The sequence below is a fragment of the Podarcis raffonei genome, chromosome 11 (genome assembly GCF_027172205.1).
Source record: "Podarcis raffonei isolate rPodRaf1 chromosome 11, rPodRaf1.pri, whole genome shotgun sequence".
Classification (NCBI taxonomy): Eukaryota; Metazoa; Chordata; class Lepidosauria; order Squamata; family Lacertidae; genus Podarcis; species Podarcis raffonei.
The window spans coordinates 61,801,937-61,822,103 of NC_070612.1; the positions used below are offsets into that span (position 1 = coordinate 61,801,937).

Sequence of the window (20,167 nt, forward strand, 5' to 3'; positions counted from 1 at the left end):
ATTAAATACATTATTTAATTGATGATATTGAAGCCAAACAGTGAGGTGATGTCTTACCTCCTCAAATGTTTTGAGCTTTAATTGTCCCTGATCATCTTTTAATAATTGACTATAGTTTGCCCAATTACTTTACATATTTAGTTTTTTAACTGTGAATGCCTCTAGCGGGGACAGCCACCATGGCGTTTTTGGTTCTAGTTGTTATGTACTGAAGTTCTCACCCTGGGCCAGCAGGGGGATACTGTAGATAGTTATGCAAATAAGGGATCGAAAGTGACTTTCAGTGATTGGATAGTTTTAGAAAGTTGTTACAGTAACGTTGTACTGGAGCTCTATATAAGCAGGATGACTGAACCCTTCAGTTCAGTTCTGTCCTGGCCTGTGAATAAACAAGAGCTGTTTGGAGAATTGCTGTGTCATCTGATATGTTCACCCACAACTTAACACTAGTAATTGTTGATATCTGGTCCACACCTTATATAGAGCATTCTTTACTATGTGATTAGTAAATCCTTTGTGAACTTTCACCCTGTTGTAGCATGGCACCCGCTTTTCTGGAATACTTTTGACTATAATAATATTACTTGATAATTAGTTTCCTTGCCCAGCTGCCACACACAAACGTCTTCCCCATACCTACTCATCCTTTCCTTACCAGATCTATCTTTTCCTGTCTTGTACTAATAATCCATCATATCTCATTTAAATAAAAAGACTGAATTCTAAAACGTACAAAAACACACACACAACTGTGAAGACTAAAATTAAATTTAAAATAATTTAATTACTAGAAGCATGTTTTGATCTTGGTACTTTTAAGCTGCCCGAAGACCATATATTTCTGTTTTTCAAATTGTGTTCAAGTGTTTATTCTAAATGTAGTTGATAATTCTATTGTTCATTTTAGTTGTTATGAATGATGAAAAATCTTAATATATTAGTGATGCAGGAGGGAAGGGGATAAAATAAAATTTGTCTGACCTCATGTTTCCAATATACAGTTGTACCTTGGTTGTTGAACGGAATCTGTTTTGGAAGCCGCTTTGACTTCCACAAACATTCAGCAATCAAGATGTGGCTTCCGATTGGCTGCAGGAGCTTCCTGCACTCAATCAGAAGCCACGGAAACCACGTTGAACGTTTGGCTTCCAAAGAACGTTCACAAACTGGAACACTCACTTCTGGATTTGCAGCGTTCAGGATCCAAAACATTCGAGTCACAAGATGTTTGGGATCCAAGGTACATCTAATACAATGCAATACAAATCACAGTAAGGAAACAATATAATTTAGTATGTTTAGGAGTGAAATCCTATGCAGGTCTGTGAATAAGTTTCATAGGGTTGAACTAAACTACTCCTAGCTCGGATTGAAACTCCTCCCTTGTCCCCAAGAATCCCAGATAGGACAAGAAGAACCCTATTTCGGAGCCCAAAATGGCAGTGTTTCTCTTAAGAGACGGGAATACACTGTAAGATTCTGTCCCTGTTTTCACTTATTTGTATGGAAAACTCAAGGTAGCATTCCTTCAGCTAAATAACTGGTGAATATAAACCACAGCAGTTTCTCCCCTCAGTCTTTGCTGCGTGGTCAAAGTTGTGCATCAGAATGATCTCATCTTTGATGTAGAAGAATCCGCAGACATAGAATCTGCAGTGTTGAAAATGACCAGAAATGATGGATTGGAGCATGTCCTCCCACACCCTAATTAGATTTTCTAGGCAATGTGTTGTAGTCAAATGATGTACCTATTTTAACTTACAATTATATAACATCAGCTTGCATCATTGTTGTGACAAATGTGGTAAAAACTGTATAATTTTATAAAGCCATTTAAACTACCTGATTACTGAGTGTTAAAAAAGACTATCTCAGTGTGGTGCAAATTTTTAGCGGCTTTCCTATTCAAAGTTTTATACACACATAGATTTACAGTCGTTTCTGATACAGAACAGAGTAGCAAAGAAAGCTGTAATCTTCAATACGAAAAGATCTAAATACAATGGTACCTCCAGTTACGAACTTAATTCGTTCCGGAGGTCCGTTTGTAACCCGGAACCGTTCTTGACACTAATGGCGCCTCCCGCTGCTGCTGCACTGCTGGCACACAACTTCCTCTCGCATCCCGGGGCCAAGTTCACAACAAGGGGCATCTACTTCCAGGTTAGCAGAGCTTGTAACTCGAAACATTGGTAAGGGGGACGGTACGTAACATGAGGTATCACTGTACACATGCCCAGTGACACTCTTCAATTTTCTCCTCTGAAAGACTGCCCCTCTTCCCAGTTCTTCTGTACTGCCAATCATTTTAGAAACGCTTATGGGGTAGAAATCTCCCCCTGCCCCATGCTAAAGTTGTTTATGTATGTAACAACAGCAGCTGGGATTCTATATGCACAGAAATGGAAGGAAGAAGAAGTTCCAACAAAAGAGCAGTGGTTAAGTTAAATAATGGGCTATGCAGAACTGGCAAAACGTAAAGCAAAATTAAGATAATCTAATGATGAGTGTTGTACGGAAGAATAGATGCCTTTTTCGGACTATTTAAAGAAAGATTATAGTATGATGAACTTTCTAGCAGGACTTGAGCTATGAGCATCAGAAGTAATTAGATCATAATACTGTGGTTATGATTTGATAGAAAGAAAATAGGGTGCAGTAAAAGCAGAGAAACAACTCCATGGAAAAAGGGGTGGGAAGTTGACAAAAATAAGAGGAAGGAGAAAGCTGTTTTGACTGTATTTGTTAAACATGTTGAAAATTAAAACATAATGAAAAAAATAAAATTGTTTTTGACTAGTGCCTAAAAACAGATAGTGATGGCACCAACGTGCCTCCCTGGTTGAAGCATTCCACAAATGGGGAGCGACCGCTGGGAAGACCTGTTCTCATGTGACCACCCCACCCCTCTCGGAGGCGGCACACAGAGAAGGGCCTTAATATGCTTTAAAATAGAACAGGGATCCACTCGCCTCTTCAGGATACCACTGACTTGCACTTCCTACAAGGCTCCTGACAAGTCCCAAAGAAAGCATTACTTAGGCGCAGGTGAACAGGAAAGAAAGAAAAGAAAGGAACCAGCCTATACTGAAGAAATCTAGTTCCTGCAGTGATCCAAGGGCTTGAAACATCTTGGGAAAGCTTAACATGAGCAGCCTCTGGGTACATTATAATAAGCTGTCACAATATCATTTTCCCACCGGACTTTACCCCTTTTGTTAGAGCTGGTTTCCCCACTTGTTAAGTTATCTAGTCCTTCAGGAGGCTGCTCTATGTTAAGCTTTACTTAACTTTACTTTCATAAACATAAACAATCACATGCTTATTCAAACATGGGTATGTTCCCATTTGAATTGTTGATCGAAGTCTTCTTATAAACAAAACTGTGTTGAGACTTACACCAGAGTTTTACCTCACTCAGGCCTTACAATTGTGAGAGGTTTTTATTTTCACCTCGGCAGTATTTTCTTTGTTCCTTACAGAGAGCTCCTGCACAGATTTCTCCCTATTAACGTTTAGGGATCTTTCTCTGTCTGTTTTACTTCTGACAGATCACGCTGACACAACACTGTCCTCAGCAGTATCCTGAAAATATCCTCCCTTAGCAGCCATTGTCCCTCACACACACGCACAGAGAGAGCAGAAAACAGTTAAAAAATAACAGTTACTGGAATAACAGTCACAACAGAATGAAATACCTCTCTCATGTGATTCAGTCAGCCAAAAACATGAGAGCAACTGCCGGGGGGGGGGGACCATGTTAAAAGTACCCAGTAATTTAGCATAAGTAAACATCCGCATTTCAGGAAATTATATCATTATCCTTAACAGATACTTGCATTAGAGATGGCTAGAGCTTTGGTGGATCAGTTTGACAGGCATGTTATGCTATGATTGAGAACTTCCTATCATCACATCTACTATGGAGAGGTATTTGGTAGAAACCACTGGTGCTTCCTTCGATGGGCAGACACCACATGAACGGCACTTCCTCCCTCTGATTCCTTGTATTGATGCTGTGCTCATTGCTCAGGTCAAAGCCAAAAGAGACACACAGCCCCTGTACATTTGCAGAGTTCCAGCTGAACTGAGCTTAGTAACATTTACCGTATGTAGTGTAGGCCACAGAAAATGCACATGGAAGACTGCTAGCTAAAGCCATTGTTGCTAACTATCTACATTCACAGAACCCATTTTATATCAGTTTGTCTGTGAGGAAATCTTTTGTGTCAGCTGTGGAATGCCAGCACATTCGGGAGGATTCTTGAGGTATGGGCCGGGACAAGGATGGCAAACTGATGGGCTTGTACAGTAGATGCTAATGGACTACATCTTGCCTTGTCTGTGACCATTGGCAGTGCTAGCTGGGGTTGATGGAAGTTGTAGTCCAATAACATCTGGTTCCCCGTGCATTTCTCTTAGCACATTCTGTTCACCCAGGGACTAACCAGGCCAGTTTGGCCTTTTATTACTTGGAAGTGCATTCTTGAACATAGCCTGTTCTTCCCTGCATGTTGCAGATGAAGTTTGGTTGTGATGGGTAAGCTGTACTACATTATCTTGGAGGGAGGCTTACAAGGAACCCTGGGGTTCTCTGGAAAACTGCTTAGGTGGTGGCTTGCCCTTGCATTTTGCCTGTGTAGTGCTATAAGGCAACTTTTATTCTGATAGCGCCGCATAACTAATAATATGCATGCTACAAAACCTGTAATAAGATCTTTAATCCTTTGTGAATGCTGAAATTTATGTTTGGGTGTAGCACCAAAGGAGACTTACTCAAAAGTCGTGACCTTCAACTTTGAGACAAGAAATCTCATTGACTGTTGTGGTTAAGAACTGACACTCTTCGTTTGCATAATTTATACTTGCAGTAATGCTCTCTAATGTTTTTCCTGGAAATTCTCATTAGACTTAGAATAATTCAGGCACCTTTGAAAGCTGTGCGGCACACATTCTCTCTCTCTCTCTCTCTCTCTCTCTCTCTCTCTCTCTCTCCCCTCCCTCTCCCCCTCCCTCTTCCTCTCCCTCTCTTCTTCCCTCCCTACACACACACACACACACACACACACACACACAGTACGTTTCTGGAAGGCTATTTCAGTCACTGGCTTTTTATATTTTGATAGATACATTCAGTTAACTATTTAACCAAGAAAAAATGAAGCACGTTTGCGCACACACATTTTTACAAATCTTAATATATGTCTAGTACAGGCCATATTTTACAAGTTAATTATAGTTGTAATTCATCTTATAAAAATAATATTAACGGGCTGCTAATGCAATTCTGCTGGGTTGCCATAGAGATAGAGCTGAGGTGCATTACCAAGGTAATATGTGTATAACAAGCAATTGGCCACAACACTTTCTGATGCATCTACAGAATCCTAGTATAGCATGGATTTGCAGTGTAGTTTAGGAGATAGGAATATTGGTCACAGTTATCAGACAGATAAAAATTTCATGGAGAGTCTAGATAATATTACATTACAGTCCTTTGGATGAGGTGGGAAAGAAATGTAAATTTCAAAGAGGAGATTCAAAGGCTGCCTAACAATAAGAAATTGCCAACACACTCAAAAAGACTTGAGACAAGAAAGATGGGCAGCAAGTTATATTTATTAAAATATAACAACTATAGAATCTGGCCATCAGAATATTTCAACCAAAAGTAGCCAAAACCAATGAGATCTGGGTGGTGAGGTACATTTATGGGAATATTCCAACTTTCCCATCTCCTGATCCAGCTGCCAGCTGCACACTGTGATCCTGCATAAAGGTCTAATGATATTCTTCCCCCTCACTGCATAGTCCTTGGGTAGATGAACCTGACATGCACACCATGACCCTGTTGGTCATCGTTCACCCCAGTGCGCCAGACAGGCCCAAGCACCACTCTGTCAGATATTTTCCAAAATCCACTCACCCACCCGGACCAAATGCCAATTAACCAGATTCAAACAAAACGCCACTCCAGTCACACAGACAACACGAAACAGTGTGAAGTAGGCAAAAAAGATGTGACATGGGCCAATTAGTGTCACCCAAAAAATTCCTACTCAGTCACTGCAATGAAAGCGACTAGCAGAGCCCACACTGCAAAAGGGGCAGGGGGGGGGGAGCCTCAGTGAAAAGAGGGGAGAGTATGGGGTGGAGAGGGCTTAAATAGGCTGATCTCCACTTCTCCCCCATAGCGCAAGTCACCCCACATGGTTGCCCACATTACCACTGTGGGAGAGTCCATCTCTTCTTGCATACGGGGAAGAAACAGAATTTGGTGGGGCAGTTAACATCTTTTTTTACATTCTTGACAGAATTCACTTTGTCTGGGAAGCCTTATAGCATAGCTGGATAGATTCCACTTGTTCTGAGATAATACAATTGATTAACAACCAGTTCAACAGCAGAGAGACAAAAGATAGTGGTGTCTTGTAGTGTTTTTTCCAAAAATAATTGTGTGAGCTTTCATGACTTGAATGACTTTCAACAGGCACAAATACATTATTGATCAGTTTAAGACAACAGGTGAATATATACACATACAGAATACATACGTACCTTGCTACTTTCCTAACAGAAGTTTTGATAATACTTAGATAAGGTGAGACTCTCACATTGCCATGTGACGGCCCTTGTTCTGATAAGTTATCATAGATTCATATATTCTAAAACCCACTTTTAAGAATTAAGCAGGTTTGTACAATCTGTGAAACCAAATATTCCAAACCAGATTTATGCATATCAAGTGCACCTTCATACAAGACTAATAGGGGATTTTTTTCAGCATGCTGCCACACAATGTTATTAATCAGCTAGTATTCTAAAATAATGTACTTAAAAACATTATCTTTTTGCCACAATAAAAAAAGATATTTTTTTGAAAGTTCTGGAATGGATCTTTAATATTTTCATTTGTGTGGCCTGTGCTCAATCATCTTCCAGGTTTCTGTGTGTGCATGCTCATAACTCCTGCATTTACTGGCTGGAGGAACATGCGAGTTTGTAATCAAAGCCACAAAATTTGAGCACAGCACCCCACCATTCATGTGGAAAGGAAAACCCAGCAATCTTTAATAAGAGTCACATGTGACCAAAGGTTCAGACCACACAATCACAACTACAAACTCACTCTTAAAAATGTTATGTCAAATGGCAACTCTAGGTTGGGAATAAAGATGATAAAAGCAAGAAGTCCTTTAAAAAGTAGCCTCCTATGAGGAAAAACCACACATGCAGCACCCTTAGATATTTCTTCATAAAGAAAAAATCAGTCAGAGTACCCTCATGTTTGAAAACAAAGCTTTTTATAGAACAAGAATTCTGTTCTAGAGGAGTGGGTGGGAGGAGCTATTTGGTTATGGATCCACTTAACCCATCTGACCAGTGGAAAAACTGCTTTGGTTCTTGGTTTTCATCTTCTACTGTCTCCCCCCCCCCCTTGGTACGAGTGAAAAATCAGAATGCAAGTTGTTATTTTTCAGGGTGCCAGATTATGTGGTGGGTTCTACACCTGCCCTTTCATGGGAGACTCGCCAATATGAGAAATACAGTGGTACCTCTGGTTGCGTACTTAATTCGTTCCGGAGGTCCATTCTTAACCTGAAACTGTTCTTGACCTGAAGCACCACTTTAGCTAATGGGGCCTCCCACTGCTGTCGCGCGACTGCTGCGCAATTTCTGTTCTCATCCTGCAGCAAAGTTCTTAACCAGAGGTACTATTTCTGGGTTAGTGGAGTCTGTAACCTGAAGCGTATGTAACCTGAAGCGTATGTCACCCGAGGTACCACTGTATGTACCTGGCATTGCGCTCTGCTGTAGGAATGAAACATGAATGTAACCCGCAAAGCAAGTCAGATACTGTTATTTCTTCCTCATTGTGCAGTAGTCCCTCATTAGGCCTCGCTAACCTGTCTTTGATCTTGTATGAAAACTTCTGATTAGTCAAGGCAGGTTGATGTGAAATGCAGGAAAGGAATGTGAACCTGTGAACGTAGTGAGCCACATCAAGAGTTTCTGAAGTGGAGGGCTGCTTCCCAGGGGTTGCAGTGCAAAAATGCAAGGGGGCTAGAGACTGGCAGGATCTAAGGGGCTTAAGCCACACTGTCTTCTTGGGCAGGCAGTTTACCTTTTTTAATGTAGGAATATAGTGAAAATGCCACACCTATATACTCTCATCCTCTACCCTGAGTAATTTAGTGTGTCCTTTTAGTTTTGTAAATTATGATTGGTTCTTTGGGGGGGAATTTAATAGTTGAAGTATCCTTTTCATCAGTTTCTTCTGAAAGGCTTTCATTTTGTTTGGATCTGTGGGGGGGGAGGGAGTAATTATTGGTGCTTTTATATTCAGTTCTATGTTTTTAAGATCATTTTCAAAGGAAGATGGCTGAATATTGTTTCTTAATACACTGCTACTTATGCACCTATTAAAACGTCGTAGATCAAACCTTTGTGCAATAAGGGAGAAGAGTGATTGCAACACAAGATTATCTCCCTCTCCACAGATTGCAGTCAAGTACCCTGTCCAAATTCTGATTTACTGCCCTGGAAAGGCTAATCCTGCTATGCCTGTTTCACATGGAGTATCTTTTGTTCAAATACCCCTCCACATGGTGAGAGGTGGTATTTTCTGTGACAGGCTAATTCCATTTTTCAATTACTTTCCCTGAGATTTTGAACATTCTTGGAATTGTGGTGATTTTCAGCCACAACTGATTAAAACTAACAAAGCCATAATACACAAAATTGTTAGCTCTTGGTGTCAAAATGCTTGTTTCTTCTACAGTTATTCAAGAATTAATTACATTCCAGTACACTTTGTTACAACTTTACCACATGCACTCAAAATTTTCTTTGTCCTTTAAATTCATACTGCGTCTTTCTTCAAAAGGACTAGAGTATCACTATATTTCATTGCTGTTGTTTCTTTCCTGTCTATAGTTATCTTAATGATATGGACCGTATAGCAGATTCTGGCTATCTACCTACCCAACAAGATGTCCTTAGAGTCCGAGTTCCAACTACAGGAATCATTGAATACCCATTTGACTTGCAAAGTGTCATTTTCAGGTAGAGAAAAAGGCTTTAAAAATTGTTAATTCTTGATACATTAATTTTGGGGTTTTTTTTAGCATGTATAATCAACTGTGAGAAAATATTAATTTTGAAGAATTTCTTTCCTTTCGTTTTTTAAAAATGGTAACAACAATTTCCATTTGGATACACATTCAGGGAAACTATTGTCAAACTGCAATCTTCACCACCTCTTATTTTACATTATTAAAGAATGTGGGGTAGAGAAGAGATTTACTTGCATTAACGTATGTACAACATACATATAATTTAATGTACAATTTAAATATAAGTTTCAAACAATCACCCATTTTTTAAAATGAAAAGTAGTGCCTCTGCACCTGCAAATTTATATAAATATATTGCATCCACTAACCAGTTGCTGGTATAAAATCCTCACTACAAATTCTGCCTCATCTTTAGTTTTTTAAAAACAAACTTTAAAAATAATAACTTTTTAGTGAACAGAAATCTTCACATTTTATGCGTTTTACAACCTTATTCTGCTGACATTAGCTGTGCATGTTTAAAAGATTTCAGAATGTTACCATAATCTGTTTTAAAGGAGCAGACTGTTTACCATATCAAGCAGAAAGTTTCATTTTTAATCTTTTAAAATGCCAGTTAGCTATAATGTGTTTATAACAACTTGTACAGAAACTTTTTTACGTGAACTAAAAGTAATGAATAGGTCTCCTGCTCAGTGATGTCTGGGGCACCAGTGCCTCTCAACAAAAGCTGAAATCCGGATTTGGGTGCATTATGCACTCTAAACATTATAACTTTGTGTTAAATTTCTTAAATGTCTTTAGGAATTATAGTCTAGCTAACAAAAGTTATTTGTCAGATCTGTGCAGTATTTCCCATCAGCTCTATTCCATTATTCATTTTTCTGCTTTAGATCCCCCCATATAATTATATAATGTGTTTGAATGCTAGCTTTCTCTTGAAAAAAAGAGTATTTCATACTATGCATACTATTTTGTTACAGATTAATGTAAAATATAGGCTGCATTCTCACACAGTAGTAAACTGAGCTTTCATATTGCAAGAACAGACCTATGATTGTTTACTAAAATAAGACATCTTCAAATTGTGGTTTATTAAACCAGTTTGTTCCAAACAAACCATAACCAAGATTAACCGCAGTTTAGGGTTTGGATGTTATCTTTAGTTAATCAAAAATGACGAGAAAGTTCACTCTCTTTCCTGCATCTGCACCAGAATGGTAGGAGGGGAATGCACAAGCTTCGGACTCACATAGGGTCGTCCTCGTTCAAATAAAACAAATGCAACGGTGAAGTAGACAGATCACGTGCTGGCTTTTGTTCCACACACACTTCCAAGATTTATATGTTCACATTAGTTGTCAGAATCTTTTATATCCCAGTTTTACTTCTAAAGGACATCTCATGCGGATGCAAAGCAGGTGTCAATATTTGATGCAACATTTCTGTAAGCCAGATATTTTCCATAACTTTATTCAAGGTGTACTTTGAGGCATTAATGATCAGAATTCTTAAGGCTGCACCTTTGCTCAATTTATTGTGGAATAATCTCACTGAACTTCTATTTAGGTATGTTTGGTTATTACTGAGCTTCTACAGACTGGCCGACTCCTCAAGCTGGTCCTCCTCTTGTGGTTTACTCATGATATAGAACACACACCTGTTTTCCATTTAAATGTGGATGAAATGCCAGTGTATAGTTGGCTGGATCCAATGCCTTTCTAATTGATAGCAATAATGCAAATAATGCCATGCTTTTTATATCTTACCTTTTGACCCATGTATTTTGCTGTTATTACAGAATGGTGGATGTGGGGGGGCAGCGATCAGAGCGAAGAAAATGGATACACTGCTTTGAAAATGTCACCTCTATCATGTTTCTAGTAGCCCTTAGTGAATATGATCAAGTACTTGTGGAATCAGACAATGAGGTAAGCAATTTTAAAAATGCACCATTACCTGGGAAGTAATTTAAGGCTCCCATATGAATCTGCCCATGTGCTGACATTTTTCCATGGCATTCTGAGGCTATGCAGATAGTTGGGAGCAGGGCCTTTTCTGTGGTATCACCCCTGTTGTGGAAGACCCTGCTCAAAGAAGTTTGTCAAGATGGTTCTTCCATGGTCTTTTGCAAGTTGGCTGAGACATTTTATTGCATTGGGCTTTTGAGGAGTTGTTGAGTCTCTTTTGTTGTTTTCGTCTGGCGTTTTATGAAATCCCTGTTCACAATTCCCTCAGTCAAGGAAGAGGATGGATCCCTATCTTACCCTTTGCATAGCCCTGTTAAAATAAATGTCTATTCATTTCATGTAATTGATACTTTTATGGCGGCATACTATAACAAGCTTTGCTCAGATTACTCTTGTTTATCAAACTGTCAAGAGGAGTAACACGGAAGTACATGATGAAAATAATAATATTTTATGTATATCACATCATTTCAGATTAGGGCAATTTCACCCATGTGTGTTCATCACATAGTGCTTCTGCCTCTCCCTTCCCCGACTACTCCTTCTGTGGGCGGAAATACTGTAGCCCTGGGGATGCTGGGGCTTGTAATCCTACTCACTTTCTCAGCCAATAGCTGCCAGCCGAAGTTTTGAGGCCCTCCTTGTGGTTTCATCAAGAACTGTGGCTTGTGGCACAGTGACGCAAAACAGAGCCTTCTTGGTGGAAGTGCTCCAATTGTGGAGCTCCTTTGCTGGGAAAGTGTATTAGTCCTCTATGTTGACAACCTTTTCACCATTGGCTAAAGACACATCTGTTTATCTGGGCTTTGGGGACAAAATTAGATTTGGAACCCAAAATTTTTAGTATCGCTTCCTGCTGGACTGTGTTTTGGGGGCTTTAGGTAATGTAGTTTTATATGTATTGATTACTGTTTTCTGATGGTTGTATTTTACTACATAGGATCCTGCTTTTGGGGCGCAGCATTGAGGAGCTAGAGAGGAAAATTAGGTTTTTTGTCTCCACTAGCAGGGCCACATTCCTTGAGTAGAGCTACAGTGAGGGAAACTTCCTGATAGCAGGAAGAAATCTGTATCCAAATCACAATGTCTTTTGAACTTCTGCAATGAACCATCCCATTTAGCTGGGTGTTTCCTTTTTCTACCATGGAGTTTTTCTTTCGGCAAGATTGAATCACATTTAAATACAAATGTGCATAGAGATAATCTAGCCTGGAAAGCACTTACCAAGGAAGTCATTATGTGTAAGGGAACTTGTTAATTTATGATATGATTTTAAACACATTAGTCATGCTTCAAGTTTGAGGCATGTATAGTCCATACCTTGGGTTACAGATGCTTCAGGTTGTGCGTTTTCGGGAACAGGTTACTTCAGGGTTTCGGCACATGTGCAGAAGCACTAAGTTGCGCTATGCGCAGTAGTGCCGAATCGCGACCCACGCATGTGCAGGCTGCGAGTTGCGAATGTGCCTCCCGCACGGATCACGTTTGCAACCCAAGCGTCCACTGTATAACACAACAAAGGTTGGGGGTTTTTATTTTAAAAAATCATTTCCTCCTCCTCCTCCTCCTCCTCCTCCTCCTTCTTCTTCTTCTTCTTCTTCTTCTTCTTCTTCTTCTTCTTCTTCTTCTTTATTGAATTTATATACCACCCTATACTCAGAGGTCTCAGGGCAGTTTTTTCATATTTGTTTAAGGCTGGGTGGACTTTATTTTCATGTACTCATGACTCAGTTTTGAGTCAAGAGCCTTTATGAAAATCTCAACAGAAAAGGAAAATTGAGGACACTTTATCCTTTATCACCACTAAGAGAAGCATATGATATAGTATAACCCTACTCTGCATTTGTTTGATCTTTTAATCTCATAATTAAATTATTAGATTAAACAATACGTGGTTGCTCTGCTGTGTTCCTTCTTCAATACTTTATTTTAAATACTTTATAAAAAGAGGACCTCTTAATTATATTGCCGTATCCATCCCCTCTCAATTTTCTCTACTTTTTTTCTATTATTAAGGAATAATTGAATAATTGCTTTCTGAATTGCATTTGTTGGTTTCTTGAAGTGTAAGTAGTTTCATTTCAATGTATTGATGATAGAATAACTAGTTTTCATCACTTGAAACTGCCAGTCCTGGTATCACTCTATATCTAGTGTAGTGTGACAGAATGGGTTTTTCTGTATTTTCCTATTTACATAAAAATGTAATGCTGTTGTCATGCTGCAGTTTCTGTGGCTGCCAATAGGTGGCCGTGCCAACTTCAGCATTATGACAGGGTGGCCCAAATGTTTAATAGAGTGGGGACAGGGCAGTTGGGCAAATTGCTCTGTGAAGCGCCACTTCTGCTATACATGCCTGCAACAAAGTTCTGAAGTGCCTCCCCCCTCTTTTAAAAGTGGGTGGCAGTTACCAACAACCATACAAATCTGGAAACAGAAACCTTTAGCTTATTTCTCTGAAATCTCTCTATTTAGTCCCCTGTATTTTCACCCGCTTTCTCATTCTAAAGAACAATAGATATTAAGGGCTGGAGGAGTAGGGGACTTTATTGACTGAGAGAGTTCTATATAAATGGGAAATGGAACTGAAAGAGAAATTGGAAAACATCCACATCCCTTGGTTTACATTGCAACAGATTAGTGCTTTTCTACACAACAAAACTGTTGAAACCCCTGCCACATGTGATCTTTCCGATTTTGAAAATTTTATTCTCTTATTTCTTCACACTATTCAAAAGGTACAATTTAAAGTATTGTTAAAATTTTGCTCAGATATGAACCTGTTAACCAAATGAGTTTAAGAATTTCCTGGAACACAAACTTAAGATGTGACATAACTGGAGACACTTGACTAGCATTGTGGGGGGAAATCTCCTTTTCATAATGGGAAAAGGATGAAAGAAAGAAAAAAGGGTGATTTCATACCTGTTTTGTCTGGCTTTATTTCTTTTGTATGCTAGGAAGAACATGTGTTTGAGATCGTGAAAGCTCTTGCTTGTTGTCCTGGGCAAATGGACCAGTGGGCCTTTTTCTGTATAATACAACTTCAAATACATATATATGTTCATGCAAAGTAACAGCAATACAAGAATCTGTTACCTAACAACAACAATCTACTCTGGGTGGATTCCATCAAAATATGAAAAACACAATAAAACATCAAACATTAAAAGTTTACCTATGCAGGGCTGCCATCAGATGTCTTCTAAAAGTCATACAGTTGTTAATCTGTTTGACATCCCATGGGAGAGTATTCCACAGGGTGAGTGCCTCTACCGAGTAGGCCTGGGTGATATACCAATATATCACCCAGGACTGGTATGAGGAGCAGACACAACGTCGGCTTCTCTCAGTGGTATATCTTGACTTCTTGACTTCCTCTAGTGGGTGCTGCTAGCAGAGGGACTCAGGAGTGGCAGCAGTTTCACCAGCGATACACCGTTGAGTGAAACTGCCACCCCACTCTGCCCTCATACGGCACAGAGGGAGAAACAAGCTGCATCGCTGAGGCGACGATACATCTTGTTCCTCCCTCTGCATCTTTAAACTGCTTGGCTGTGGGGTTAACGGTTGCCACTCCCCTCAGCTGAGCAGTTAAAGCAGAGGTTCCCAAACTTGGGTCTCTAGCTGTTTTTGGACAACAGTTGCCATCATCCCTGACCGCTGGACCTGCTAGCAAGGGATGGTGGGAGTTGTAGTCCCCAAACAGCTGGAGACCCAAGTTTGGGAAACCCAGAGTTAAAGGATACCTCAGCCCAGCACTGGCTCCCATAAGCCAGCGGCAAGGTTGGGGCTCTGTGAAACTGCTCAGCTGAGGGGAGCACGCCAAGCAATTAAAGGAGCCCCCAGCCAGGCTTGCACGTGAGCGGGAGGAGCACCAGGGCTGGCTCAGCTGGGGATCGGGAGCCCTCCCATGCCCCAGTTGAGCCGTGCAAACAAGCTGCTTTGTCCCTGTCTGTGAGGCACTGGGGTGAAACTCTCCCCGCAGTGAGAGCTGAGGCAGTTGCACCTGGCACCTCGCTGGCTGAGGCCAATGCAGCTTGTTTTTTCAGTATCACAGTATATCACCAGACCGTGATGTTTGGCTGATGATACACCACGATGTTGCAAAGCTGGTATCACCCAGCCCTCCTACCAAGAAGGCCGTCTGCCTGATTTGCTGTAACTTCACTTTTCACATTGAGAGAACCTGTCAGAAGGCCCTTGGAACTAGACCTCAGTGTCCAGGCTGAATGATGAGGGTGGAGACGCTTCTTCAGGGCCTGGGTTGTTTAGGGCTTTAAAGGTCAGTACCAACACTTTGAATTGTGCTCAGAAATGTACCAGGAGCCAATGTTGATCCTTTAGGACCAGTGTCATATGGTCCCAGTGGCCACTCCCAATCACCAGTCTAGTTGCTGCGTTCTGGATTAGTTGTAGTTTCCGAGTCACCTTGAAAGGTAGCCCCACATAGATCCCATTGAAGTAATCTAAGTGGGAGATAACCAGAGCATGCACCACTCTACTCTGGCGAGACAGTGTACAACCAGGTAGGGTTTCAGCTGGTGTACCTTGTGGAGCTGGTAGACAGCTTCACTCTACACAGAATCAATCTGTGCCTCCATGGACAGCTGTGAGTCTAAAATGACCCCCAGGCTGTGCACCTGGTCCTTTGGATCTCAAAGTTGTTAATAAAGGAAGACCTCCTGGCTCAAGACTGTTAGTACTCGGGTTGCTTGTTGCCCGTAACCTGATAATGCACTTCAAAATTTTCTTTGCTCTATGACTCTTGGTGAAATATTCAGTTCTCTATTAACTTAGTTGTAAGGTCCACAAATCTTAATGAGACATACTTTTGTTCAATATAGATGTACAGTGAAAATGCTTAATGCCAAAGAATGAAAGTAGCAAGCTTTTACTGGCTTATGTTTGGCATACTGTGAACAATTGAATGATTCTTAGGTGACAGAATACCAGGTGTGTTCAGTACATTAATTTCACTGGTACTTGGAATAGCTAAAATTACATCATTTTGTAGAATATTATTACTCTCAATAGAGAGAAGCATAAAGGATTCAGACATTTTGCACTGAGTGATTTAAAGCTTATTCAAATCCAAAATTATCCTGATCAGAAAAGGCAAGATAACTGAAATATTGGAGTGTACTGAGAAGTATATGCTACTTTTGTGTGGTTTGCATGTTTGTGGGGGCAGAATTGTGTGTGTGTGTGTGCACGCGCGCAAATAAAATTTGCCATTTTCACTCATAAATTTCAGATTTCACATATTTATGCAAGTACAAGGAGCAATTTACCTGTTTGAATAACTGAATTAATGTGAATGCCTACTGTACAAAGTAGTTTAATTCTTTTTTATTTCCTCAAGGATCCAGTTTATCCTTTAGGATAATATAGGATACATACACACATGACAGATATTAGTTGTAACAAAATATTATAGCTAACGAGTAGTGTACTTGGGGTTTAAATGAGTTTGCTTACACCATTATGTTGTGATGAATATGACAAGCTAAAGTTAAAACAGTAGTATGAAAATGTTGATGTGTAAATGTCTGTCTAAATGGGTCCCAAACCAACCTAAATTCTTCTTTCAGTATTGAGAGAAGTTTCGGTATGCAACAGATACCAGATTAGCAGGTATCCACCTAGTGGATTACAAATAAGGGTGGCCGAAACAAAACAAAACAAAACAAATAAAAATAAATCAAAAAATTCCTTCCAGTAGCACCTTAGAGAGCAACTAAGTTAGTTATTGGTATGAGCTTTCGTGTGCATGCACACCTCTTCAGATACACTGAAACAGAAGTCACCAGACCCTTATATATAGTGAGAGGGTGGGGAGGGGTATTACTCAGAAGGGTGGTGGGAATGGGTGATAGGCTGATAGGTGTGGTAAACCTGTTGACTTAACGACTGCCTTATAAGAAAAAGCAAGGAGTGAGTTGGCTAAAAATAAGGGTGGCGTTTAATTTATGCTACTTGAACACTAGATGGTGCTATAATCCTCTGGATTATAGTATAAATATCTGGATTAACCTCCATTCAGTTTAGTGTTGTATCAAAAGATTTATCAGTCTCTCATCAGTTAACGAAAAAAGAAAATGCATTCAGAAATTATCCAAGGGGACAAATAATTCTGTGATAGTCTCACGGCTTAAATGCTGGGTGCTAGTTGCATTGAAACTTTAGGATGCAACAGATATGGTTGTGCTTTCTTTTCTTTCAAGGTACCCAGAAGCTATTTGTGAGTTTTCTTTTTTTCTTTCTTTCTACAAATAATCTCACCAGTATTTCTCAACCTTTTTCCAACCATGGCCCACTTCCGACCTTGTTTCCTTCCAGTGGCCCCCCCCCCCAACGTTCCTACTGATAAAAAGGTAGCTATTTAGGTAAAGGTTTTGTTTGTAAATAGAACATGTTTTATTTATATTTTTATAATTTATACAAAATACAAAATTTATACTTTAAGTATTTCTCCATCGATGTGACCCTTGTGCTTGATGACCAGAAACAAGCTTTTTTATATCTGGTTCTATTGCTGTCCCCTCTGCTGTCCAGTATGTTAAGGTGATTCCAGGTTAGGCTGCGTACCTCTTGCATGCAGTAACATACTTCCTTTCACAGTAATACTTGCACAAAGAAACAGTGTCCCACACACTAGTGCTGCTGCAGTCACACACCTTGCCTGTGACAAACGAGATGTGGGCAGGTTGGTGCAGGCAGGATTGGAGTGCGGAAGTGGGAGGGAGAAGGAAGTGGCAGCAAGATGGTGCAGAGCGCACATGGCACTCCCTCCACGGGGAAGCACCCTCACTTCTCTGTTTAATTCTCTGCTTTATGCTTTCTTCACTTCTCTTTTTTCCGTTTCCTTTCCTTTTTTTCTTTTCTTGGTCACTTCTCTTTTTTCTTCACTTACCTCTGTGGCCTCTGAGTCTCGTGCCGTGGCCCCCCATTCATGCAATTTTCACCTGGGGCCCCCGGTTGGGAAACATTGGTCTACACTCTGTAGCCTTCCTGCGTGTCTGCACTTCTTGAAAATTCCATAAGGTCCTAGGTTGGAATTTCTTCTAAGGCCTCTGCAATTTCAGTGTACCCTGCTCTGTTTTTCTACTGCTTCAGACAAAAGGAACGTTCGCGAGCACATAGATAGCCAGGAGAGCAGTCTGCCTGCAGCGCCACACACTTCTTGGGGGCTGCCAGCCAGTGTGAACCTCTCCCATGGCGACTATAAAATCCAGCTGTAATTTGCATGTGTAAAAACAGAGCTTTCAGATCATTCCACCCCACCCCAAGTACAACACCAGAACTATTATTTGAATGCAACATTTACTCCACAATGCCATTCTAAAAGCCCTTGGGTGTAGATGTGGCAGTATATAAGTAAATGGAAGAATAAGTATAATGTTTACTCTGATGAACAATTCAATGTTCTTTGGCATGCATAGTGTGTAGTTTATAGTCAAGATAATATTTCATTTACATCTTAAGACAGTTTCTTTATTTCATTGTTCTGGTTGAATCAAAACAACTTATCTCACATCTGCTTAAGTTTGGCATCCCTAGAATTAGTAGTCTCCACTGGCTAGTGTCAGGAATTATGCTTAAAATATTCAGGAGAAAAGCTCCTACTTTCTCTACATAGGGCCAGATCATGCACCTCTGTTATATTGAACATCTCTTTGGTTTGGGAACCTGCAGGATCCCAGCGAGGGGGCAGAGAGAAATAAGATAAGTGAGCCAGGCTCAGCAAATTCACTGTATTGATAAAGTATATGCTGAGGCACCAAGAACCTCACATACTTTACTCACATGGCATATTTATGTAGTCATTAAATGTATGTACAGTGTGTGTTTATACAGTATTGTACATGTCATCTGTGGATTTTGTTTTGTCTTTTATGGTAATGTATGCTTGAGATCTCGGGGTTAATGGGAGATCTGCTTTAAGCAGGAATGTTGACTCTTAAGTTATTTTCACAGCTTGTTGCTTGGCATAATTTACAAAAAGAAAAGCCTATCTACTTTCTAGCGGTGTTAAAAACTGAGATACGAAAACTAGGAGCTAAATAGAACCTTAAAGCTAGGATATGGGTGCAAGAAAGGAATGTCTAGGCTTGCTTTTTTAATAACAAGAATATAAATCTGAAAATGAATAAACTGAATGAACTGCGGCTAAAATATGTTCATTTTCACATGGTCCCCTAATATTCTTAAGAGGGTCCTTTCTCCAGAGAGTAGCTGGAAGTGGGGAGGTTGGTGCTTGTGCTCCAAACCAAGGGAAGTGGGTTTCCGATCTGGTTTTGGAGGAAGAATGCTAAGCATAGCCGGCTGAGTGAGACATTATAGCAAACCATTGTTAGTGCTAAGGAAGAAAATGAAGCCCTGTGCAAGAAGAGAGGAAGAGGGAGCATGCAAGCCACCAGCTCATTTCTGATTGATTATTTATAAATTGATTGATTTATTAAGATATTTCTATACAGCTCTTCACCAAAAACTATCGAAGTCCAATTTACAACAAATATCTCTCTCTCTCTCTCTCTCTCTCTCTCTCTCTCTCTCTCTCTCTCTCTCACACACACACACACACACACACACTTTTAAAAAGCATCGTAATCTTAACCCTTTGAAAGCCTGACAAAAAGTTTAGGCAAGATGCACTTCAGTAGGGGAGGTCGTTCCACAGATACTGTGCTACCACCAAAAAGGCTCTTTCACTTCATTGAGTCCAATAATGTAATCAGAGCTACATTTTTTTGAGAATGTTATCTAATACAATATGTTTAATTTACAGATTATGCCCTCGGAACATTTATTATAGTTAACATGTATGTATGAATTGTGTTATTCTCTCATTTAATTCTGTATTTTCCCTCTCAGAATCGAATGGAGGAAAGCAAAGCATTGTTTAGGACAATTATCACATATCCCTGGTTTCAGAACTCTTCAGTCATTCTGTTCTTAAATAAGAAAGATCTTCTAGAAGAGAAAATAATGTACTCGCATCTAGTTGACTATTTCCCAGAGTATGATGGTAAGAGAGAACCTGGCTTCCTAAGACAAGTAAACTTCTTCTCATATACTTCCCTTCCACTCCTTCCATGCTTTCCTCTCTTTTCCCAA

General features: G+C 40.0%; 1 protein-coding gene across 2 annotated transcripts in view; it reads left to right on the forward strand.

Moving 5' to 3' along the window:
• Positions 1-20,167, forward strand: part of LOC128423785 (guanine nucleotide-binding protein G(q) subunit alpha) — a 91,681-nt gene that overhangs the window by 68,607 nt on the left and 2,907 nt on the right. For both annotated transcript variants that reach the window (XM_053409308.1, XM_053409307.1), the window contains exons 4-6: positions 8,938-9,066; positions 10,879-11,008; positions 19,925-20,078. In XM_053409308.1, the coding sequence (XP_053265283.1) occupies positions 8,938-9,066; positions 10,879-11,008; positions 19,925-20,078 (413 nt within the window). The remainder of the gene's footprint in view (positions 1-8,937; positions 9,067-10,878; positions 11,009-19,924; positions 20,079-20,167) is intronic.